Source organism: Ptychodera flava, chromosome 12 (genome assembly GCF_041260155.1).
Source record: "Ptychodera flava strain L36383 chromosome 12, AS_Pfla_20210202, whole genome shotgun sequence".
NCBI lineage: Eukaryota > Metazoa > Hemichordata > Enteropneusta > Ptychoderidae > Ptychodera > Ptychodera flava.
Window position 1 is genome coordinate 3868724 of NC_091939.1, and position 26420 is coordinate 3895143.

A 26420-nucleotide genomic window follows, 5' to 3' on the forward strand; every position below is an offset into this window, starting at 1 on the left:
AAAAGCAGTCAGAAAACAGTCTTTTCCAGAACAGGCTACCACACATAATATATGTATTGATAGCAGCACTAATAAGAGAATTGTCACTATTCATCAACCTCATATAAAATTTCGAGCGTAAAGTGCGCTGTTTACTTTCAAAAGTCAAAATGTTGCTCTGGACAAAAGTGTTCGAGATATTTAATCTTCTGTCAATACCGAACAAGATTCTAAAACCGTTGTTATAAGCAACGCGAACATTATTGATACACTGATTTGTGAACTTACTCCAAAGATGTGAGCAATACATAGAAGTACAATATGTTATAAAAAGTCTCGTTTTGACAGAGTACGAACAGTTCCAAAACTCACGGATTAACATGTTTGCTCTGGCATAAAACAACCTCATTTGACGCTTAATATCATCATTATCATCGCCGTTGCAGTTGAAAATGACACCAAGATAAGAATGCTTATCTACAAAAGAAAGCTCTTTGTCATACAAGTATGCGGAATCTTACAAATATTTAGCATATTAGGCAAAATGGCAAGACACTTAGATTTCAAAGCATTAAAGACAATATCATGGTCATGAGCATATTGAGTACAAATATTCAAGAGGTTATTGATACCCTTTACACTTGGACAAATCAGTACTATGTCATCAGCATATAACAGGTGATTCATGCACTTTCCACCGAGGAAGCAGCCGATATTTTTATTTACAAGTAATTGACTAAGTTTATCAACATAAACTGAAAAAAGACGCGGAGAAAGTATACCTCCCTGTCTCACACCATTACATGTTTTAAACTGTTTAGATAAAACTGAACCCCATCTTACAGCAAAGTCTTGATGCCTATACCAATAAACCAACATACGAACTATAAAATTCGGAATACCTCAATCAATCAATTTGCGAAATAGTGTCCAATGGTTCACTTTATCGAAGGTTTTTGTCGCATCAAGAAAACAAAGGAAAACAGGGGTATTATGACGCTTATAAAAATCAATTATTTCTTTTACTAAAAAAACACACATATCAGTTGAGTGACTTTCTTTAAAACCAAATTGATGATCACTTGTGTAGAGTAGACTATCACACTTATCAAGAATGAATAATTCATACATCTTAGAAATGGCAGTGGCAATAGCAATAGGGCGATAATTCCCAGAATTAGTAACATCAACATTTTTATTCTTTACAAGTGGAACCAAGGTGGTGTCCATCATGCGAGATGGCAAGTAACCATGAATATGCGCTGCAGTAAACATCACTGAGAGAAGAACATGCAGGCGTGCATGCATGCGCAAACTTTAAATGCTCAGCTGTAATGCCATCTGAACCAGCAGATTTACCACTGGCCAATTTTGCAATGGAATTTCTAATGGCAGTTGGAGTGACAATCATATTCTCATCGAATGAGACAATCGATATAGTATCTTTCACAAAACACTCATTACTGTTGTTGGTGACAGAGGAAAGCAGACTTGCAAAATGGTCACGCCACAAATTTACAATGTCATGTTGCCCATTACAGCCATCAATGGTTGATGATAGAGGTGACTTCTTTTTACTATTAACACGCTTCCAAAACTCCTTGTTATTATTGTTACAGAGGTTGTCCGCTAAGGCGTTTGCTCTCATTTGAGACTCACTCTTTTTACAGATCTTAAAAACATACTTAAACTTAGCTCGTGATGTCCTCATGAGATCAAAAATCGGACCTTGTCTGGGACTGCCAGAGTCCCGCCACAACAGGAAAGCATCACGAGCAATGGCATGATAATCTTTAACATGTTGATTCCAACCTGGAATTGATTTAGCCCCATTATTACACTGGATATTAGAAGGAATGCTTTGCAAACCAGCATCCTTCAAAGCTTCAACAATGTCATCATACAGTTTTGAAATTGATTGCAAATGAGAAGGGTTATTACAGTTAGAATTTCTACAAATGAAAGCTTCTTTACCAATGTTAATTTCTCTAAGGTTATTACATGAACTGTTGAGATAACGATGCATTGAAATATGATTCACCTTGCACCAGTTAATGTGTGAACAACTAGTGTTAATGACGGGAGTTGAGTCGTACTTTTGAAGACAGTCAAGATTACAGTTCACACAAATTGGAAAATGGTCAAAACCCAAATAGTTATGAAGAATTTTAATATCTTGAATACAATTATGAGCATTTGGAGTAGAAATACAATGATCCAGCCAAGACGTTGTATGATGCGCCTCACTATAAAATGTAAAGTTGGACTTATTTATACCTAATAACTTGATATCTGAACATATATAGATCGTTAGAATCACAAAAAGATTCAAGTTCATTGCCAAATTCTGAGTGGATGTCAGCATTCCAATCACCAATAACTAGCACACTATTGGAAGGCGATTCATCGATACAACTTTGAATTTTTGCAAGATATTCCACAAATAAATGATAATTATCACTGCAAGCTGTAGGCATATACACATTAAAAATTGAAAGCATACCCTCTGAATGAGCAATTTCGATACCAATCATGCGACTGTCACTAAGATTTTTTATGTTAACAGAAGTAAGAGTCTTACGCCATAGTATAGCAACTCCACCGTACGGACGTCCAAGACGCAAACCGGCTTCTTCATCCATGGCAGTTTCTCCGATGGCATAGAAATCATCACTAATGTGAGATAATAGATTAAGCTCACTTTTCGTCAGCCAGTGTTCTTGAATAAGGCAAATGTCACTGTTTTTACAAATATCCGTAATTGTATGGAGAGAAGACTTAAGGCCACGGCAGTTGTATGAGATAATGCGTAGCGAATCAACCATGAGTTAATAATATTTGCGAATAAGTGTGCCCACAGGCCATGAAGCGGGGTTCAGAACAGCCTCTGCACATTCACGATTGCATTCAATTAGAAATGAAGCGTACGTGTCAAACTTTGTCCTTAATTTCTCACATTTCACAACCAGATTTAGTGATCGTTTCACATATAGCTCAATGTCAAGAACTGTTGTTGTGGGTGCTAATCTTGTAACAAATACCTTAAAAGATGACTTTGCGTTCACCACTTTGATATTACACGACTCATCAGTTTTGGCAGTACCCAACGAAGCGGCCTGACGTCTTTTACGTCGGCGAGTAACCATTGTGAATTCCTCATTACTGCTGGAATTTGACTAGATGTGACAAGAGGCGATTTTCAGTAACATCTTGACGTACGGGTCTATGTGACGCAGCTGATGTAATATGAATAATAAGATTAACAACTGAAAGTATCGTAACTTTACATCTCAAACGTAAATGATAATCAATCACAAAATACAATGGAGCACTTGTAGGTCAAGTTGAGATACTTTTTTCTGAAAACATCTCCGGATTTGCCAATGTTTTACAGCGCGCGTGACAGTGCGTCGCGTAATGCTCAGTTTCTGGGGCCCAGTTGTCGTTCGCTCCTGAAATTTTCGGAAATTTTGACGGTTTTCTTGGGTTCGCTGATAATATAATGGAAATAACAGACTCCGCTCTGACCATTAACGTTTATTTGTGGGCGCGGGCTCGAGGAAAGCCAAATTAATGGGCTCGGTAAGCCTCGCCCGTTAATTTGGCTTTCCTCTCGCCCTTGCCCACAAATAAACGTTAATGGTCAGCGCGTCGCCCGTTATTTCTATAATAATAGGGCCGTTCACAGTTTACGTCACTGTTCTCTCATTAATATGCAAAAATAAATATTTGTCCGCATTTTTAGATTACGCTTTTGAAAATTACGCATGCAAGAACGACGAAAATACATCTCAGTGGGCGACTGCTAGTGTAACAGTGAATACTAAAAAACATATTCACGACTCAGAGTAAAGCTGCAAAAACAGCCACGCATGCAACATTGATAAAATTTGTCCGCATTTCAAGCTGCGTGTCCGATGTCGCGCGCGTACAGCTATATTTAGTAACAAACCTGTAACCGTGAACAAGGCTATTGAATGTCGATGTCCTTTGCAAATATTCGTCAATGAAATATTTTAAGAGCACGGACTTTGTCGTTTCTCTTTCGTTTTCTTTCTTCAAATTTGTGCATATAGACAACAATTTAGAAATTATCATCGTGACAGCGATAAAAGTCAAGATCACTGTAAATAAATATATGGGTAGAAACTGATATCGTAATAGCTGATTGTGTTCTTCTGTTCAATATTCAATGTTCAATATCTGACGTCATCGGTGATGCTGTGGCGTGGTATTGTCCTCTTGTTGCTTGAAAAACGTGGGTTGTCGTAACTGTGCTTGTCATGAAAGCCATAGTCATATCGGTAGTTTTTACGATCCGAGGCCTACAATGTTGTACTTTTCAAATCAGCTCTTTGGTCTATCGCAGTATTTGTAGTGCCTTCAAGTAAAATGGCATTTGAAATTGAAAATGATTCAAAACCCCTGTACGCTTACTCTATCGGGATACTTTCAATTTCGATTTCCAAAAAAACAAGACTGCAATACCTTTAACTACCTCTTAGATTTCAAATGAGCTCAAGGCACGTTGTCATTGTTGTCATCGTCCTTCTTGCTTTCTTGAATAATGGTTTAATTTTGAATATGGTGATGATTGTGTACGTTATTTTATCAAACAAAGAACACACCTTGAATTTCTGAAAGGTTACGATGAATGGCTCAGGATCCGTCGGGTAATTACTGTGGTCCATGCGATAATTACTCCTTTTGATATGACCGCGCAACGGTCTATACCAGGTTGGCCTGCAGCCCAATTTGTGTATCCAGTGGCTGTAATCGGCCCTTGACCCACTAAAGATACTTTTGCCACTGCTATCGTAAATACCAACCCAGTTACTCTGATTCGGGGCTATTAATTTATTTAGGAACGCCTGATCCGATTAACTCTCAATGATAGAAAATCCACTGGATGCCATCAGACACGATAAGCTTATTCGGGAATTAAAATATGTGTCACCCCGAGTTGGAAAAGCTAAAAAAAGTTAAATATAGCGACGTGAAGAAGTTACTTCCCCGTTAGCACGATTGTGATGTCTCCTTTGATGAGTTGAAACAATCTCCATTACAAACCGTTGATGATGTGCCAAAAGGTACTATCGAAGACTGCGACGTCGTTCGTAATCAGGGCTAAAATTCGAATTTTCGTTTTGAAGCCTTATACGTACCTAACCTCCTTGTTTGTCAAATTTTAGGTTTTGAAATACAAGTAATTGCCTTTGGAAGACACACGTCCATATGTTTTCCAAGATCTATCTCAAATTTTTATGGTTTGAAGTATATTCATAAGATTTTCAGGTCATTTGACGATTTTGTAATCTTTAGATTTACTGGGAGAGATCATAGCTATAAACTTAATTAATGTTTTGGGTGAGAAACATACATCCTTGGAGGAAGGTCGCATTGCAGTTATACTATATAGAGTCGAACGTTGCACTCCATTCTACCAAGAAAAACTGAATCTATTCCATTGAAAATGTTATTTTCTTGACATTGTTATTTGACATTTATATATCATCAGTCAATTTATAGTTCCGTCGTTTCCCCATTTATACCATACTAAAATTGCTTATTTTGAAACTGGTTATAAGTACCGATATTGTATGTCAACAAGCTTAAGATGAATGAATTATATTCACAAAGATTTTCAGCTGTTCAAATGACTATAGGCCGGAAAAAGGAAAATTTTGCTTTCTTATTCCCGTCTACAATAAATTGATTGATGATAAATAAATGTTAGACAACTGAGGACAATAGGGAACTCTTACAATACTTCGCATATTATTTGCTCTACATATACTGAAAACCTTACTCTCACTGTTAGCATGTATAAGAAAATTTGGCAAAAATGCCTTTCCTACTTTGTTAGAAAACGTAATTTGACAACACAAATGTAAAAATTAGCAAATAGCAGGAAATAACAATGTCAAGAAAGTAACATTTTCAATGGAATAGATAGACCAAAGAGCTGATTTGAAAAGTACAACATTGTAGGCCTCGGATCGTAAAAACTACCGATATGACTATGGATTTCATGACAAGCACAGTTACGACAACCCACGTTTTTCAAACAACAAGAGGACAATACCACGCCACAGCATCACCGATGACGTCAGATATTGAACATTGAATATTGAACAGAAAAACACTATCAGCTATTACAATATCAGTTTCTACCCATATATTTATTTACAGTGATCTTGACTTTTATCGCTGTCACGATGATAATTTTAAATTTTAAATTGTTGTCTATATGCACAAATTTGAAGAAAGAAAACGAAAGAGAAACGACAAAGTCCGTGCTCTTAAAATATTTCATTGACGAATATTTGCAAAGGACATCGAATTTCAATTATTATGCCATTATTTTCAGGTCTGCGCGTCATAACATTGGACAGCCATGTGGTGTAACTTCTCTCTGAACCAATGAGTCTTGAAGAACGATATGTGCTTTTAATGAGTAGCTGACTTTGTTCACGATTCTTTTCGGAATCAAAGGTGACTCAAATTTAGGAACAAATATCAGAATATGAGTGTGTCGAATCGAATGCGATCAGGGCGAAACCATATATAGGCGAAACAAATGTAAGTACCAATATTGAAAGACAAATCTGAGTGTTGATTACGATGCCACAGCGCAGTACAGGATCTCTCATTATGAGACGCCACCATCGTTTCAACCAGATTAACGACTACGCAGATATTTTCATAGTCAACATTTTCAATGTAATATTCAATTGGAGTGATTGACAAATTTTTAATTGGGACGTCGGCGGTATTTGTGGTTGCCTTGACGACAAACAATCACAAAAGTTAACATAATGCTCGTCATGATGCATTCTACTTTATGGTTGAACAAGAATTCTCTTTCGTTTTTCCGTCGTAAAATCGATATCTTGAGCACTTTGTATACAGGATTCTCGGCAAGAATATTTTTTTATTTCATTTTGACGGCAATCGATAATGTGCCGTCAGTTCTGCGATTAAAGATTGCGAATTAGGCAATATGTCACTTATCAAAGTCCTGAGTTCGGGCATATAAGGTTATGTCAAGAAGCTGATTTAAAGTGAAATAAACGAAAAGCGACCAAGAAGTTTGGCGAATTTCTCATTCGCATAATAGGTGACCTGCAAATCAAAATGATAAAGCCTACTGAACGATCTCCTATATTTCTAATATGGTCAATAATGAAATCAAAGGTTCGACGTCTGGTATAGAGACGCACTTCAATTAAACGCATGATTATATACTCTTAAATTTCAAAACACTGTAATAATAGACAATGAGACGGGATTCAGCTTCGCTTTCTATGCCGTAATTTTAAGACTTAAAGGATTCTAACGATAGATTTATAGCCGTAGGACCGGCTCGGATAGCCTTGCCAGAATATACAAAATATCTTGCCCGATACAGCGTAACTTTGTACTCATCATACTTTCCCTTTACTAACAATTTGACAGCGAGCTTCTACTTTATGCTGCAGTATAATTTGAATTCAGAACACGTCACCTACGTGCATGATTGATGTCACGTCTTACCAAATAATTCTGGCGATTCTCGGGTGACTGTGTTATACTAGGGTGGGGGGTCCATTGATATACAACATAATGTAAAGCTAAGCAATGTAAGCTTGTTGTCAATTCAGAATTCCAATGTTGATCAAAATAACAGTGGAAAATATAGAGGATATATATGAAAGCTGATATGAAAGCTAATTTAAAATAGATATTTTCAGACGATTTATTTTGTATGTTTTTCTCTCTCGTAAATGTTTATCCATGATTCACATTATATTGATTTTCCTGCTTTTGATTTAAGTCCTACAAAGGCTTATACGTCCTCTCTCCTTGCCCAACGTTTTATCTGACACCCCGTGTTAGCTTTAACTACGTAAACGAAGTGAGCAATCGCTCGAGGCACATTTAAGGTTTGCACAAATTGCACAGTAAGTAATAGACTTGGTTCAAGTCTGTGATTTGTAAGCCTGTGATTGGAATAGACGCAATGATTTGTGTTCTGCTTTTCAGATGAAACGTGTGAGTTGGGTGACCGCGATGAGTGAGGTGAACGCGATACTGGAACGTGTCACCCGAAATCGCAAGCAGAAACAAACTCAAGGTACGAGACGTCCGGTAACTAGGAAAAGCTTACCTAGACTGCCAAATTTCTGTTTTGTTTGTATGAGATGAATCTCAAGAGAAACATTTGCAAATGGTTTTATCTTTTAACAATTCACCGACTTGAACGAAGTCTAATTACATTCAGTGGCTGGTCATTTTGCACAAGAACAAAACCACTTCTTTGAAACGTTTTAAGGATTTTAGGTTACCTTGACCACGGTCCTTCCACAAAAGGGACCGTGCCTTGACGACAAATAACCACATCTACGCCTCATGATTGAAAACGAGCTTGCCTTCGTTTTTTCCGGCGTAAAAGTCGATAATGAGTATGCTTTATATGTTAGAAATAATGTCAGAGATTTTTTTCGAGACGATCGATGTTGTATTGTCAGTAGTAGAATATTGCGATACAGCAATTAAAACCAATTAAAAGTTTACAAACCTAATTTTAGAAATCAACATGATTCATGCCGAGAAGCTGATTTAAGTTCAAATCAGGTGAAGGACTACCAACGAAGCTTCTCCGAATTTCTGGGGAAAGAAAATATATAATTAACAAAAATTACTAAAATGTGCATTTAATGAGCGCTGCCATGTGTCCCCCATCTTTTGCTTTGAAAGTGGCCTGATTTCAATGAAATTTGATAACAAATCATTCTAATCGCGGTCATTCTATATAAATGAAATGTGATAAATAAAGCACATAATCTGACAAGTTAGAAAGGCCAAAGAGAGAAAAATAGTCAAACTTTATTATCGTATTATCAAATGTTACGATTGATGACCCATGTATTTAGTCTTACTATGCCGACCCTTAGTAGATATTACACCCCTTACCGAATGGACTGATCCTTATCCGTACCTGAAGATTCAAGGGATCAATAAATCTCATGGTGTCATAGTTACATGATCATAGCTCAAGGTTACACGATTTTGAATCTGAATAATATGAACACTATTTTCAATGCCATAGGATTAGTCAGATTGCCAGTCTACAATGGATAGAAATATATACGTCTATTCTACGGTATTTGACTTTCCAATGGTTTGTAAATGTCTTGCTATCTCTACGTTTATGTCTCTGGTGTTCTCTAGCACAGGTAGGTACATAAGCTTAGTAATCTTGTGGGAACGTTATCAAATTAGGATTTAGTGAATTTTAAGCGTAAAAAGACCCGCTCATCCTTTAATACACTCGAATGCTATCAGTACATCAAGAGAGGCGTATTTGTATGAATTGCTTTAACATAAAGTATGTATGTATGTATGTATGTATGTATGTATGTATGTATGTATGTATGTATGTATGTATGTATGTATGTATGTATGTATGTATGTATGTATGTATCTGAAAATCTTAAGGTTGACTTTCTTTGCAAATGGTCGTCCCGTAGGATTTTCTATGCTGTACCATTATTTTCTCGATCTACGCGGGCTCATTGATCTAGATGATTCACAAAACGCCTTTTTTTCGACGTGACAGTCGCAGATATTTTCCCTGACGTCATATGTATCTTCCATTACCCTTTAACACTTTCGGTCACAGGGTATGTAATACAAACAAATCTCTGTTCTGACAATTATTTCGGTGAAAGGGACAAGTGTGGTCAGAACATGCCAACGCCGTCCTCATCTGCGAAATTGACCGAGAAAATTATCAGTAAAGTAAATGATTGAGACAATGAGTAGCATGTATCCCACGTACAGGCAGTGGCATTCTGGAAGTCGGTAGTGGTAGATGTGACGGTGACAGATCTTTCATTGGTCGTGGAAACTGTTCTTTTATATTGTTGTTCAAAGTGTTCATAAAGTTTTTAACGAAATTTAGTCTATCATTGTGTCCTCTACACCGATTTCTCTTTATTTTTATTCCAAAAACAAAACATACCGCAGTTTGATGTGGTACAGTTAAGAAAATTCAGGTTTGGTCTGAAATGTTTCAGGCCATGGTCGGGAAAACTAGTAGAGAATCAAATCTGGCATACAGGCGACATTGATTTCAGCTTGATAATCATAGCTTCACAGTCTTATCGACTGGACATACATGTACTACGGATGACAAGAATTAAGAACATCACCGTCGGTTTATTATCTTTTGTTTCAGCTTGTCCTGTCGGTCAAACAGCGTACGAAGAACATTGCTACCAGGTTTTCCCGACGGCTAGCACATATTTTAACGCCCGAATTATGTGCTTGATGGCGTCAGGTGACTTTCCCATCGTAGAGAAAGCTGCAGATCAGACATTTCTGGCCGGGCTTGTACCTCCGAGTCAAAATATCTGGATTGGTTTGTACGACAGTTTGGGCACTGGGGCTTACGAGTGGAGGGACAGCAGACTTCTTTCCACTACCGGGTACACGAACTGGGCACCGGGGCAACCAAGTACACACCGCTGTGTGGCGATGTCACAAGTTTTGGCATGCCAGTGGGTTGCAGTTCATTGTTCAACACTTGCGTTGCCATTCATTTGTAAGCTTCCAGGTATGTTCTATATTTTAGAGTTGTGATTGCGGCAACACAATAACATTGATAATAAAAGTAGTAGCACCATTAAAACATACTACAACAACAAAAACATCATCATCATCATCATCATCATCATCATCATCATCGACAACAACAACAGCAACAACATTTTCATCATTTTAGTTTTTCTGTCGAGGACTCACATCGAATTGTCTCTATCTGTCTGTCTGTCTGTCTGTCTGTCTGTCTGTCTGTCTGTCTGTCTGTATGTATGTATGTATGTATGTATGTATGTATGTATGTATGTATGTATGTATGTATGTATGTATGTATGTATGTATGTATGATGTATGTATGTATGTATGTATGTATGTATGTATGTATGTACGTATGTACGTATGTATGTATGTATGTATGTATGTATGTATGTATGTATGTATGTATGTATGTATGTATGTATGTATGTATGTATGTATGTATGTATGTATGTATGTATGTATGTATGTATGTATGTATGTATGTATGTATGTATGTATGTATGTATGTATGTGCAAGCTCATTGAACATTTCAACTTTTATAAAATTTTATTTTCTACATTTTATTTCTTACAATATTGTGTTTGGGAACTGGGGGTGTACAGCTGTTGATTTTTATTGACATAACATCCGGAGATGTGAGAAATTTTATTGCATGCTGCAAAATTGTTTTGCAGAATAAACACATTTTAAAGGCCTGTGTGAGGTGCCAGATTGTATTGTAGGGAAACTGACCTACTGGAGAAGAAAAGGCTACGGCAGCTCATTATTCCTCTTACAGACTAGAACATACTTGATACCGGGGATCGAGTCCCCCACCTTTAAGAATAACCGATAAAACTAACTTCGATAAATCGGTCCGAAAATATTGATCCATACCGTTTCAAATATTTTTATCGGAAAGATGCTGTCCGACCGTTGATTTGTCAGCTTATGGTGACTTCTCGACTGTAGTTTTCCTGCTGGTTACCTCTCTCAATCTGATACCAACAATAACACCTAACAAGGACTGTAAAAAACAAACATTGGTAGAAATGTCGAAATCCCTCCATGTAGTTTTAATAAGATTGTTTATAAATAAAAGCATAACTCAAATAATATATTTTCTATTTAGACGTAGCAACTACTGGAGTGGACCAAACAACCGATTTGGTTGCAACAACGTGGATATCAGATCAGACGACAAACCCGACGACTGATATGACGACACATCTAACAAGAATTCTGACATTTCCAACGACTGATGCGACAACAGATCTGACAACAATTCCAACGATAGATCCGACGTCAGATCTGACAACAATTCCTACTTCAGATCCGACAACAGGTCTGACAATTCTCACAACAGATCCGACGACAGATCCGACGACAGATCTGACAACAGTTCCATCAACTGATCCTACGACAGATCTGACAATTCCAACGACAGATCCGACGACAGTTCCTACGACAGATCTAACAACAATTCTGACAACAATTCCAACGATAGAACCGACGACAGATCTGACAACACTTCCAACGACTGATGCAACGACAGATCTGATAATTCTCACAACAAATCCAACGACAGATCTGACAACAGTTCCAATGACTGGTACAACGATAGATCTGACGACATATTCGCCAACAATTCTTACAACAAATCCGACGACAAATCCGACGACATATCTGACAACAATTGCCACAACAATTACAACGACTGATGCGACGACAGGTCTGACAACAAATCCGACAACTGATCCGATTACGGATGTGACAACAGCTCTGACGACAGATCCGTCGACAAATCTGGCTACAGTTCAAGCAACTGATCCGACGACAGATCCGACAACAGATTTGACGACAGATTTGACGACAGATTCGACGTCGACAACATTTTTTCTGATAACAAGTGGACAGCCTCTCACCGATGTATCAGCTATAACGTCAGATGGCCCTCTGCTGAGATCTGACACAACTACAACACAACCCTCACGGACAATGGTATCATCCACCGTCTACGAACTGAGAACGGATCAAGAAACAACAACAAAATCGACTTTTGTACACACAACACAGCCTTTACAAAGCCTCTCAACCCTTCAACTGAACAAGGATAGCGTTATTTCGAAAAAGCACCATCAGCTGTATCGATTTTTACCCATTTACTTATTTACAGCAATTTTGTCTCTTATCGCTGTTACCATAGTAATTTTAGACATTTGTTTATTTGCACAAAGTCGAAGAAAGAATGAAAAGAAAAAACGTAAAAAAATGTGTCCTGAAAAGATTATTTAATGCATATTTGTGAATTATGTTCAATTAAATGTTTCTTTCATTTGAGGTTTACTATCATATGTCTTGTCGCTCATTTTTTTCAACTCTGTAGTTTTACATTCCTATGTCCATGATGAGTGATTAAATCTGCTGAGAATTATATTAAATTTTATTAAAATGTTTGTAAAAATCTACCAGACTGCAAGGATTCTATGCAAACTAGTATTTATGCTAAACTTTAGGCTGAACAATTGCAACGCGAATTTGACAAATTGTAGTTAGAGCCTAGAAAGTGGAAGACTCGACTTATTAACTTTTACTCAAACTTTCTTCCATTAAACTTCCAACCATTCTTTTTCCAAGTCAAGAATAAAATCAGGGGTCACCTGCCAAAATTAGTACTAGAGAAATAAATTACCTAACATTCACCGATATTTTCAATTCAAAATGGCCACCATGCCTGTGTTAACTCTATGGGAAAAATAAAATTTTCGAAGTTCTAAAAAGTAAGACCGTGAAATTGTTCTAACCGCAATAACTTTACAGTGATCCCCTAGAGTGGTATATCAGAAAAGAATTGTAAAAATTTGAGAGTCCGAATATCTGTCCCCAAGAGCTTTATGCAAGTCACTCGATTTCCAAATACTAACCGTTCAAGAATGAATGTATTTTACGGCTCCATTTTGCATATTACCTGGCGATTTTCAGGCAGTTCAGTCATCTATACAAGCGGTACAATGACAGTAACCTGACAGTGCACTAATCAAAAATTAAATTTAGCCCTCTAGCCTTCTTTGTATCGTGTGTACAATATCCCAGTACAATTATAACAAGTCATCGTTGATGACACAGTCCCCACTTGTTAATAATGGGTACTTTGATTACATGTCCTCAGAGAGGATAGAGTCCTCTTCATTAGTTAGGTCTGTGATAAAAATACTTTGATACAGATGGCGCTCAATGGCCAAGAATGAGTTCCATGGTGATGAAAACATAAAACCAATGTAGGCCACCATCCTAAAGTTCATAAATGAGTCAACTAGGAATTAATCAACAGGATGTTGCAAAACATTTTTGCATACAATTCTAACACTTAACAGATTATCACTGGTACCATATTTCATAAAGTTTGATGCAGTATTTACAACACTATGAGATCAACATCTGTATCAAGTTTCATCACATTTGACATTGTATTAATTTGGCTATATCACCCTAATTAGGAAAGTTCATTACTTATGCAATTACAAATTAATTAAAATGACACTGATAAATGTCTTTTTCAATGTTAAAGCAATGTGAGCTTAACATCGGTTAACATCTGTATAAAGTTTCATGAATTTGATGCAGTACATATTTCTTGACATATCAGCCTACTTACGAAACTTCAATAATTGACATGTTACTGCTACATGACGTGAAACAAATTGACGAGCATATGTATGAAATAGGTCAATGTCAACTTTGAATGATACTGGTGGAAATATGTCTGAGTTATGGCTCTGTACATGAAAACATCGTAATAAAATGGCTGCCTAGAGACCATATTGGATCGTATCACATAAAAAATCGACGTACATATGTATGACATAGGTCAATGTCCTTGTACCAACTTTGAATAAAATCGGTTGAGATATGCCTGAGTTATGCCTCTGTATATGAAAAAATCATAACAAAATGGCCACACAGCAGCCATATTGGATCGTATCACAAAACAAATTGACGTGCATATCTATGACATTGGTCAATGTCCTTGTATCAACTTTGAATAAAATCGGTTGAGATATGCCTGAGTTATGCCTCTGCATATGAAAAAATTGTAATAAAATGGCCGCCTAGCGGCCATATTGGATCGTATCACAAAAAAAATTGACGTGCATATCTATGAAATTGGTCAATGTCCTTGTACCAACGTTGAATAAAATCGGTTGAAACATGTCTGAGTTGTGGCTCTGTACATGAAAAAATCGTAATAAAATGGCCGCCTGGCGGCCATATTGGATCGTATCACAAAAAAAATTGACGTGCATATCTATGACATTGGTCAATGTCCTTGTACCAACTTTGACTAAAATTGGTTGAAACATGTCTGAGTTATGGCTCTGTACATGAAAAAATCGTAATAAAATGGCCGCCTGGCGGCCATATTGGATCGTATCACAAAAAAATTGACGTGCATATCTATGACATTGGTCAATGTCCTTGTACCAACTTTGAATAAAATTGGTTGAAACATGTCTGAGTTATGGTTCTGTACATGAAAAAATTGTAATAAAATGGCCGCCTGACGGCCATATTGGATCGTATCACAAAACAAATCGACGTGCATCTGTATGACATATGAAGTAATCCTTGTACCAAGTTTGAATGAAATCGCTTTTTGCATCTCTGAGATATCTGTGTGAACGGACGGACGGACGCACAAACACACGCACGCACGCACGCACGCACGCACGCACGGACGCACGCACGGACATGACCAAACCTATAAGTCCCCCCGGACGGTGTCCGTGGGGACTAAAAAAACCCTGAGAATTTGAAATTAGATTATTTGAAGGTAGGCTGCTGGAACCAGACATTTCTTACAAGCGGGCCCAAAAGATCGGCAGAGAATCTTACAAACTGCTTGACTCTTTAATCCGTGTCTCACTTTGTAAAACGAATGAACAGATCGTGCTTGGAATAACCGTAGGATAACGCTTAAAATGATAATTTATAGTTTGGATATTTTACGCTGATAATTTTCCGACGTTTGTTGTTCAACTGAGATGTTTTCGAAGACTTAAAGACGTTAAATATTTGATATAATTTGATGTCACGCTTTTTGTTCATTTGTAAAAGGGAAAGTACATCTAAATTATACTACTAGGTCAAATATGGCTCGTAAGAATAAATGAAAAGGAATGCAACCATGTAGTTCCCTTTCTCTTTTATGTGATTTGTAGTTTTTACATATTTTCCACAATAACCCTGGATAAAAATGACTGTATAGTAGCTCTTCCACTCAATGAAATAGCCAAAAGAAATAATAGTGTAAAATGAACACTGTTTCTAGGTTTTACCACGTCTGGCATGTGTCGTGTTTCAGTCATTGTAAGAGGCAATCTCCTTTTACAGGTTTATTGTGAAAAACTGGTGTCGTACTTTACTTCACAGACCGTCATGAAAGAAAGCAGTGTTTATTCCTTATCATTAGTTAATTGTCCCGAAATTGATTGTTCATTCAATAAGAATTCCCTAGTATTGTATCCTATTATCAAAAATAAAATTGTGGATACGAAATATATTTTTAAAGTTTCGCGAGTGCTGTGTAAACATATTGATTGAGTTTAAAACCTGGGTACTTGTTGTTTCTCAGAATACCTGCTGGTATCTTTCAAGCTCGACATAAAAGAGCTCAGTCTAAAACGTATTTACATAAACAATGAATGTGCGTGCTTTGCTATTGAAGCCTGCCATTAAAGCCAACTTTGTTATTTATGTGAACTTCTGTGATGTGTACCAACGATTTTAAAATTAGTGTAGGCTCGTTACTTGACCTACTTAAATAAAGTTTTGCTTCCGAACATTAGTTCTTACGATTTTTCATTGAGATAGTTAAAAAGCATTCGTTACTAATTAGATATGTAGAAAACTCCAAAAGACATGTTTATGTCCATCAAATTATTGAGTCTTCACTCATTTTTAACAATATCATCCACGAATCCCCCGCCTGTGGAGTAGAGCTATTATGGTAGAGGATATAAGATAGAAAGGCCAGAAAGGAAAAATAAATTGTTCATGGGAATCGCCGCTTCTACTTTGCCCGATTTGGATTTTTTTCCGGCAAATTCATACTTCTGCATTGCAAATACTTTAGTACCTTCGCTGGCGGCGCCCTACACTTCGTCTGGGTTTCGTGATTCTGAATGAGACTTCCGACGTGTCTGCACTGAGCTTCATACTATCTGGATCAATTTTGGGCCGAAATTTCTCCGTTTTGACAAGGTTAGTACACCATGACTATAAATTTGATCGTCAGCATTCCCCATGCTATTGTTGAGAAATATAGCGTTGAATTCAATAACCGGTATCAGTGTATCTTGTCTGAGATATTTCTGAAAAAGTCCGAGAAACCGCGGCTACCTTTGGCCTAAAAAATAAAAGAATTAAAAAAATGACTCACCGCTCCTGAACCTTGGTCCAAAAATCAGATGAACAAATATTTTTTTTAAATCTCTGGCCTAAAGGGGTATCGGGGGCAGCCAAGCAGCTGATTTTGCAAAATTATGACATCAAGTTCTTTTACGAGTAAAATGGTATTAATATTTGAACGAAATAAAAAATGGAGGAGAAAATGCGGTGATCATAATAGATTTATAAATCTAGAGAAAATCTTTAACACTTCATATAACACCATATTTAAAAGAAAATTGAGCTATTTTTCTCAGTACTCAAAGTGTTATAAACTTATATCGTGAACATATCATGACACTTATTTCTCTTGGTCAACTTGAAAATTTTATTTTTGTGAACAAAAGTGCTCTTTTCTTCTTGTTATCACCTGTTCGGACAGAATAAAGACATGTTCGTATTCTGTTTTGTATACTTTTGGTCAATTCTGTTGGGTTTTTTGCCATACCTCAATATAAACCTTCGTAAAATTTGACCCCAAATCATTGACTGTAAAATTTGATCCCCCCCCCAAAAAAAACCCCAGTTTTGTAAAAGTCCGACAACCCCCTGATTTCCACAGACCCCTCCCTGTAAAAACGAATGCTCTCTAATGCTGGGTCAAGACCTTGTTAGTGCTTGAATCTTGACATTCTATCCATACTATAATCAATAATGACCGTCTTTGAATAAAAGATGACGCTTTTTAATATCTTTGAATTATTTTTCTTCTAAATAGCAGATATATCTTCTTCAGAATATTGAAATAACAAGTGTTAATCAAGCAGAATAACGTATTGCTAAGAATACACAATTGTTGTCGCAAGACGATTTCTATAGTCCCGACTTGAAATTGTTTTCACCACAGTTAAGGGATTTGATCAAGAAATTGCTTTTGTTATGAAAATAAAAAAGTTACTGAAAATACTTCAAAACTTTATGTTAATGGAGCTTGGACAATCTCGTGATGGCAACGCAATCATACTTTCGTTCTCTGCTTTTTGACGTAGTCACTGTGGGCTCATGGAGAGGTGACTGCACGGTGAAGTAATTGTCATGTAATTGAAAGATCAAGACGATCAGAAAAAATTAAATATATCGTTGACGTTCGATTAACGGTGCGACAGCTAGGCATGAGTGCAAATTTCATCTCACCTCGTTTGAAAACAAAGAAAAAGCAATATCGAAGATATCAGGCCAAATTTAGAAAACACACATGTGTTGCCGGTAAGCCAACCTAACCTAGAAAGAACCGCCAACCCCAAACACTTTTTCCTTATTTTCAAAAATTCCTAGTAAAGTATCAAAATTCTTCCGTATTTAATGGGTCTAAGCCAAGAAAAAGTGGAAAAATATTCCTTCGACCAACTTACCCTTATTTTATGAGGCATGTTACCGGAAACGCACATCTTTTTTTTATTTGGCCTAAGATAGAATAGAATGTCTTTTTGTATGTAATTTTGTGGGAGATCGTTGCGAATTACGGCCATCGAAGAAAATACAAGACGTTAATAATGATTCTTTCTAATTCCATTGTTGAGTGATGTACAGAATGCAAAGTATCTACACTTTTAAGCTTCTCGAAAAAGAGGAGAACAATTACACAGTACGCCCTTATGCGCCTTTTCAAAACTCACACCACCGTCAAACCAACCCTCTTTCTGTTTTATTTAAAGCTACCATATCGTATGTCGACCTTACTAAAACCCAATAATTACACAAAGTCAACCAACCCGTTCTCGGACCGATGTAAACATATATACACATGCCAGCATGTAAACATTTTTCGAGTCCCCTTTAAATCTGCTTCCTTTGTGAAGCGCCCTCTATGTATTGCTGTCATTTTCTATAAAATGACTTTCAGTGTTTCATTATGATAATTGAGAAAATCTAAACACCTACTGTAGTTTCTGTCTGTGCACCAACACACGAATTTAAACTTGTCACAACTCAGTCGGTACACCTTGTGACGACCCAATAGGCAAGGGGTGATTTGGTAAATGAAACCCAACCATTCTCAGAGTCTAGTCTTAGACTTAAATTCAAACGATCCTCTGTTCAGAGGACCTTTCGTGAAAGGCCCCTTGGGTATCGACCGAATCAGAAAATGTACAATGATAATCGGATACAATTTGGCATGTAAGAATATGAAGACATAGCTACTATCTTTATGTACTTTGTGTAGTTCTGGAGAAGGAAAATAATTGAAGAACGTCTTTCAAATAGTAGCTAGCTCTAAAAGTCCGTTGAAAATTAGTGTGATACCAGCTTAGTGAACAACGTGCGCAGAACATGCAAAAGAAGTTTTTGAATGAATGTAATGTTCAGTTTACAGAATGACTTTACGATGAAGAGAATAAATTTTGATATCATGAAAACAGACAACAAAAACAATTAGGAATATTAATTGCTTTATTAACAAGCTAAGCGGCTTTGTAATCAGAGAAACAAATTGCACTACTGAAGATCATAATATAATGACAGATTTATAAATTAACTACTGGTTAGTATTCAACTTTATTACAAAACTGTCATGTACAAAGCAAAAGTTACAGTACAGTAAATATTAAAATTAAATAATATACATAAAATAGTGCGTGTTTGTATTTTAGGGTTTGTTTTCTGCTTTTGAATGGAAGATGATACTTAGTGACATGATAAAGGCGTTAGGCCATCAGAGACCGAACGTTTCATTGATTTCAGTGTTACATGAATGCTGAAAACAGCCAAAGGTAGAGAACTTTCAAACACAAACTACAAAAAATTTCATATCTGTGACAAGCCTCATTCACTTTCTGAATCAATCCTGTGTAAAAAGAAACATTGCAATTTGTTTTTTCTTTTGATATAAAAGAATCAAGTCATCCATATCTGTAGTGGCAAACCATGGATTTTCACTTGGCACCATATCAAATGTGTAATAGCAATGCTGTATAATGCTACAGACATTCTGTGGGAAAACTTAAAACTGGTCAGACATGGCCCCTGTGCTACATGAATAAATGTAAATTTGAAGTGACCGAGTATGTCCATCCTCTTTCTAACAAGGGGTGAAAGTTCAAAACTCTCTTGTTGAACTGAATTGAAAATTGGTATAATATTTAACTTAACTTGCATTTCAGACTGCAGACCAATAGTTTTGTTTAATTGATCTACAAGCCATCATTCGTAACAACATCAGTGACCATTTATGAAATACCGGCATTACTCCACTGGCTGTAATGTTTAATTCATAAAATTTGGATGGTGTCTTGATAGAAAGAAGATTTAATTTGATTTAATTCTGATGAGTACATTCACAGTTGATGCAGGTACTTGACAGTAGACATGATTTCAAATGTTGTGAGAAAATAAACATGAAGTATAAATGACTGGAAAAGTGAATTCCTGTATTTGTTGAAGCAGTTATCTGAAAACTAAACCAATCTAAAACACAATGGATGGCAAAGTTGACTGATAGGGAAGCATAAACGAACCAGATCAAGTTATTTTATGCAATCATTTCATGAAACCAATAATGTCTATAAAGAGTAGTTACCAAAGAATACATAAGATGGAAAATTGCAAATTGAGATATTGACTGGATGCCTTTGATTTGAACCTAAAAGCAGTTCCCTGGTCAATGGCTCCTTCACCATCCTGTAAATCTGTTGTACAATGCTGTTTTTAGAGAAAACCATCAGTGGTCTGAAGCTGACATAGTTCATCCACGCCAATATCTTAGAAAGTCTGAGTTCTCTAGTGACATCATCAGCATATCTCAGGTTTCATTTTCAGTAGAAAACATGCAGCATCACAATATCTGTTGAAATAACACCATTTTTTTGTAAATTTGGATTATTTTCCAATTGAGATGTGACAGGTCAACTGTTCATTGCATGATTGAAGAAAAATGTCATAAAACCACACTATCATTTGCACTCCAATGCTACCGATATGACTATGTACAATGTTTTTTATCTCTAATAATTTAAAACACCCTATCAATACCGGCACACACTCATAGATCCTAAACACAATACTATCCAGAGAGAAAATGAAGGGGGAAAAGTTACTTTACAAAAGCTGAAATGTCCAACAAGCATGCATATACATACAAACAATTAAGCACCAGTCATCAGTGAGTTGATATATTCCAATGCTATTTCATGATTTCATATCCTTTACTGTAAATGCGTACATATCTACAGATAATTTCTCATCAGTAATTGCATCCATACAATTCAATACAGTATTAAAAGACTACTAAATTTCTAACAACCCCACTTTGGTTGCCGAATTCACTTGAAATAGTTACTTCCTAAACATGGATTTACAATGCCCAATTCACTAATAAATATTTTTTACAGGTGAACATATCACACTTGACCTATTCTATGCGTATACATTTACATTAGTTTACACTTTTTATTCATTTGCGTTAAAAACTGCTGGAAAAGAGATCCAACATTGTTATGAGCCAATTGGCATTCAGAAGTCAGGAAAGGACCCCCTAGCTTGAGCTGAAGTCTACAATCACACCTCAGGAGAAGACCCCCAATTCCAAAACATAACCAAGACCTTTCCACTTCATAAATACCCATGATGCACCTGAATGTATATGATATTGCAATTTGATCTTCTGACAAGATGTCATGCTTGTAAATATTGCCATTGCAACTTATCTGAAATGTGTGTCAGTATATAAGAATAATTCTGAATTAGCAAATCGCAATCGGGAAGATTATCATAAAAAAGATTCAGAAGGAAAAGTCATAACTGGACTTCCATGATGTTGTCATGGATACTTTGGAACATACATTTATGATAAAATCCTCCAACACATCAAGTAGAATCGTCAAGATGCCGTCATGGTTAGTGGGTTACTTTAGGTTACATCAATGAAACTCTTAAAAATATGGTGTCTAATTCAAGATGTTCATATGTTAGTTTCCATAGTAACAAGTTACACATTACTCCTTTTAACGAGTGAAATATTTCACTGGTGCTGATACTTGTACACAATCTATCAAATTTCTCAGAAGAAATGTGTGTCAACATCTCAGACCATCAAATCTGCATGGAGTATGAGTTGCTAATAAATTCATATGAAAAATGATGAAGAGTTCACAACAAACAAAAATACTGAGAGTTCATTATATTGAGATATTCCTGTTCAGTAACAATCCTGAGTATGTGATAAAGCTGTGTTGTCATGGTAACAGGAAAAGTGAAAAGTTTATTACTTGGGTAAATTTTCAGATTACTTCTTGTTTTTGAAAAAAAAAATGGGTTATTGCACATTTCTACAAACAGCACTGCAATTACAGAAAGCCACTTAAATTATATAGCAAACTGTCAAAAATTAATACTTGCCACAAAAACTATCAAAGAGTTGTAATATAAACTGGTATAGGTACTTGCAGAGGGGCTTTTAAGTTACTTTGCATAGTTCATGATCTATGGAAAATCAAAATGCTCAGTGACAAAATCAAGTGTTCAAACATGAAGACTATATAAAAGTACTGACACCCGCAATATTCATGCTGTCTTGGTTTCACTCCTCAATATCACAACAAATCTTCCATCCACCCTGTTCTGCACAATTGAACATGCCAAGGCCTTTCACACAGGTCATTCCATGCAGCAGAATAGGGGTGGTACACAAACTGGAAGAATTTTTTTTTATGTCAAGTCAATAACTTTTGAAGGTAATGAACTTAAAATTGTTACATATTTAAGTAGTAAGAAAACACAGACATTCAAAAGGAAACTGTCAGCTACATAAACTCTTCAAATACAGAGTGGCTGAAGAAAAGAAAAAAGCTAGACTACGATGCTTTCATGGCTTCTAAAGATGCCACGATTCAATCAGTCTCTCTTGTTCAAATTTCTGTATAAACTTTGTACGTAGCAGAAGACGCATTTCCAGTCAGGTTTGTTTCCCATCATTATCATATCTTCCGTATCAAGCAAAGGACAGATATCTGCACATTTTCTGAAAATGGAAGGAATAAAACATAAATTAAAAAAAGCACGTTGTTGAATACATTTACTTCTGTGGTTGCCTGACAGTTTACACAGGTCCACCGTTCAAACTGTGGCTTAAAACCCAGGAGCTGTAACTTTTGATGATATCTCACTATTTTTGTCCTGTATGTCAATTGTAAATTATTCTCCAACCCCCTGACAGTGTGTTAAAATACAAACTATTTGCCTAGCTAACACAGTGTCTATGCATGTAAAATGCACAGTTGCTGTTTACATTTGAATTCTAGTCCGGACTAGAATTCACTTATCACCAATATCGATGCAGTTTACTCATTAAAAGGTTGAGAGGACAAGCTGAATACTCTGTATTGCAATATGCTTTGAGGAGTAGAAAAAGAAAATGTTGACATTGAAAACAAAAATGATGAAAAATCATCAAACTTTACAGCTACTGGTCCTTTGTTTAAAGACAGACATAAAGAAGAAGAATGCCATTATGAAAATGAACTTTGTACAGTAGCATTGCAGCAACATTGCAGCAATTGTGTGATGGGAACACTCTGGCACAGAAAGTCTATGCAACAATCTAATAAATATACTGTGAAGCAGGTAAAAGCAACATGTTTCAGATGAACTATCTGTGCAGCTTTGTAACTGCAAGGTGCAGCTATGATGCATGAAATATTGAGTTGCGCAAAGTGGTTGCCAGAAGATGCCAGGGGTTTTACCACAATGCAACAATTTGTACAGCTTTGATGCATGTATGTGAAGTTATAAAGTAAGAATGTTAAGAATGCATTACACTGTAAAACATACTACATACACACATAAATGTCACCTGCAGTACATAAACTGAACAATATTCATAGACAGACAATTGGTTTGTAATCTGGCAGAAATTGAAAACAAAGAGGAAAGCTAATTGTCTAACTTGGATTATGAAAATAAAAATTAGCCTTTAAAATTATTTAAAAATTAATATTTAGTGTTCAGCTTCTTCTGAAACATTTTAAAGAGAGATCATTAAAGGTGATTTGGTTATTTATAAATGTTTACAAAATCTATTACCGAAAACACTTATGTTTCATGGAGGAATACAGGCTTACACCTTGCTTTATATGTAAGGCCATATAAGTGAACAAACTGCCTCATGTGTACCTCGCTTGTAATACTTGTCAGAGTTGGGAGCTCATATGTTTCTTTAAATGATGCAGAGAATATAGGGCTCTAGTCCAAGAAAGTTTGCTAGACATAAATCTATGACTGGTACTTTCTGTATTTTTCCAACACAATATGTTTCAAGGAGTTTGAAAAAGTAATATTGCTGTTTGAGTTCAACAGATTATAACATGGGGACATATATGTTGATAGGGATATCGTGCACAAGTGGGTCTATTGATTCCATACCAGATTTCCCATGACACAGTTGACAAAATGTGAGTAAATGCCAGGCAACTGTCAGGTAGGATGTTTTTTTTCATGCTGCCGTGGTCCATAAGCAGTACAAAGTTTTCTGAAGTTCATGTGTAGTTTTGGTCATTATTTGTTAATCACATAAAATCCATTTTATATTACCTGTATTACTGGCTATTATAGAACATAAAATGCTTTGTCTTCATTTCAATCTCGAGCAAATCAGATATAGCCATATTATTGTGGTTTCTGTGGGGCTGTACACTATAAAAGTTAGTCATCCACAGGTGTCTAACTTGCACACAAAGTTAAAACAGAGCACTGTCGATTTTGTTCCCTGGGTCATCTAAAGGTGTTATGAAATTTCAGCCAGTTGAGACCACCTTCTGTACATTGTTACATTTTTGATATGAATCTTTTGAAAGTCTAATAAAAAGGTGGTGTATTACCGTATTACTCTATACCTTGTTGTTTTTATCCATTACGCAATAGGCATGAATGAGTTGCATTTACCATCTGATTCAATGGACAGCAGGCAGGTAATACATGGTGTCTTGCATGATGCAGTATTTGTTTGTAAATTGAAATCTATACTATCAATAATTTTCATATTAATGCACCAGATCAACCTGTGCATTTGAATGAGTATAAAATGAAAATGTAATACAACTAATGCAGTGAGGCAGTGGCAAGCAGAGTATGTTACTGACGAATTATGACAAGCACTGTAATATTGTGGCAACCTCTGCATGTCTGATATCAGAACTGCTGCAAAGTAGCAGCAACAAAAGTAGCAACCAAAGTGCCTATTGAAAATTTGCACAGCAAAAAATGACATCGCTGCCGGCTAACCTTTGTGTTGCTTCAACATTACAGCAATGCTGCAGCAATGTTGCAGCAAGGCAGTGCAGCAAGGCTGAAATTTCCGTAAGGATGCTGACTGGTCATGTAACTCAATAACTTTTACAAGCTTGTCTGTTTACTCCAATATTAAAACCATTGGTCAAGAGATACCACTTTCTTTAGGTACTTTCTTTGTCTTTAAAATTAAGTCGGTAATTAGTTGTGAACTAATTGGTAAAAAATTCAAAAGGACAAATTAATATAATATAAAATATGATTATTTACACATATTTAAATGTATAAAAATGATGTATATGATTTAGTTCAAAATTACAAAGAGAAACCACAAACTTACTCAGCAGTGGTGAATGCAAGATTGAAGTTGTATCTTCTGTTTTTAGGATTCAGTGTGTTGTAATCGTATGCATCAGGAAAGTAGTGATGGACAAGTGCACAGAACGCCATTCCGTTGGACCAACTACTGGAAAAGTTAGTCACTTCACAGTTCTGCAAAAGACCAGGAATATAAAGTATAACAGTCAAAGAAGTTGACGAAGACCCTTGTTCATTGGTCCTGGTTCCTCCGTGAAATTCCTTGATCACCATGTAGAAAGATTTGACAACATTGTTGAAATACATGAGTACAGCAAACCAGAATACTGACTGCCCCCGATCACCTAGCATTACCAAGAAGAACTTCTCAATATTATTAAGCATTAAATATGGAGTCAATGAATGTGTGTGTACAACAGCGTGGAGTTAGAAGACCAATAGAGGGCGCTCTGACTTGGGCTTTCTCAAAGTGACCATATAATTATAAATGCATATATACACACTAAAACTAAAAACTTTATCAGGTAAATCCATGGAACACATTTTGGTGAAAAAATAGATGACAGGTCACAATTATTTATTTGTTCGTTATGACCTGAAGATCAAGTATTGATAAAAGCAGTGATGAAACTTACTGGATATCCTTGTGTTTTTGTCTTGCACCAGTCTAGTAGCATGGTCTTTATCGTGTTAGCATTCTGTACTTGCATTCTTGGACCACCCCCACCTCCGACTGCTGGTCCTGTCTTGGCTGCGCCACCAAACTTATCCATGATGGCAGATCGTTTGTTCTTGGCAGCCATGGCTTCCTGTTTTCTTCTTTCTGCAGCAGTTTGCCTGCAATTGTCCAAAG

The 26420-nt window shown here is 36.3% G+C and overlaps 2 protein-coding genes across 3 annotated transcripts in view; one reads left to right on the forward strand and one right to left on the reverse strand.

The window, feature by feature from the left end:
* The first annotated feature begins 10293 nt into the window (after positions 1-10293).
* On the forward strand, positions 10294-13001 carry LOC139146002 (mucin-2-like). The gene is made up of 3 exons (XM_070717450.1): positions 10294-10480; positions 11715-12583; positions 12969-13001. Exons 1-3 carry the CDS (start codon positions 10294-10296, stop codon positions 12999-13001), a joined length of 1089 nt encoding a protein of 362 aa, XP_070573551.1.
* A 6401-nt stretch (positions 13002-19402) lies between these two features.
* Positions 19403-26420, reverse strand: part of LOC139144739 (smoothelin-like) — a 77997-nt gene continuing 70979 nt past the window's right edge. For both annotated transcript variants that reach the window (XM_070715468.1, XM_070715467.1), the window contains 3 exons: positions 26203-26404; positions 25590-25741; positions 19403-22985 (listed from right to left, as the gene is read on the reverse strand). In XM_070715468.1, the coding sequence (XP_070571569.1) occupies positions 22859-22985; positions 25590-25741; positions 26203-26404 (481 nt within the window). In that variant the 3' untranslated portion in view covers positions 19403-22858. The remainder of the gene's footprint in view (positions 22986-25589; positions 25742-26202; positions 26405-26420) is intronic.

Bases quoted from the DNA above. Each gene is read 5' to 3' on its own strand.
- LOC139146002 (XM_070717450.1), top strand. From the start codon at position 10,294: ATGGCGTCAGGTGACTTTCCCATCGTAGAGAAAGCTGCAGATCAGACA. The intron at 10,481-11,714 runs GTACACACCGCT...TTTTCTATTTAG, and splicing joins CTGGGCACCGGGGCAACCAA to ACGTAGCAACTACTGGAGTG. The intron at 12,584-12,968 runs GTATCATCCACC...TCAACTCTGTAG, and splicing joins CACAACCCTCACGGACAATG to TTTTACATTCCTATGTCCAT.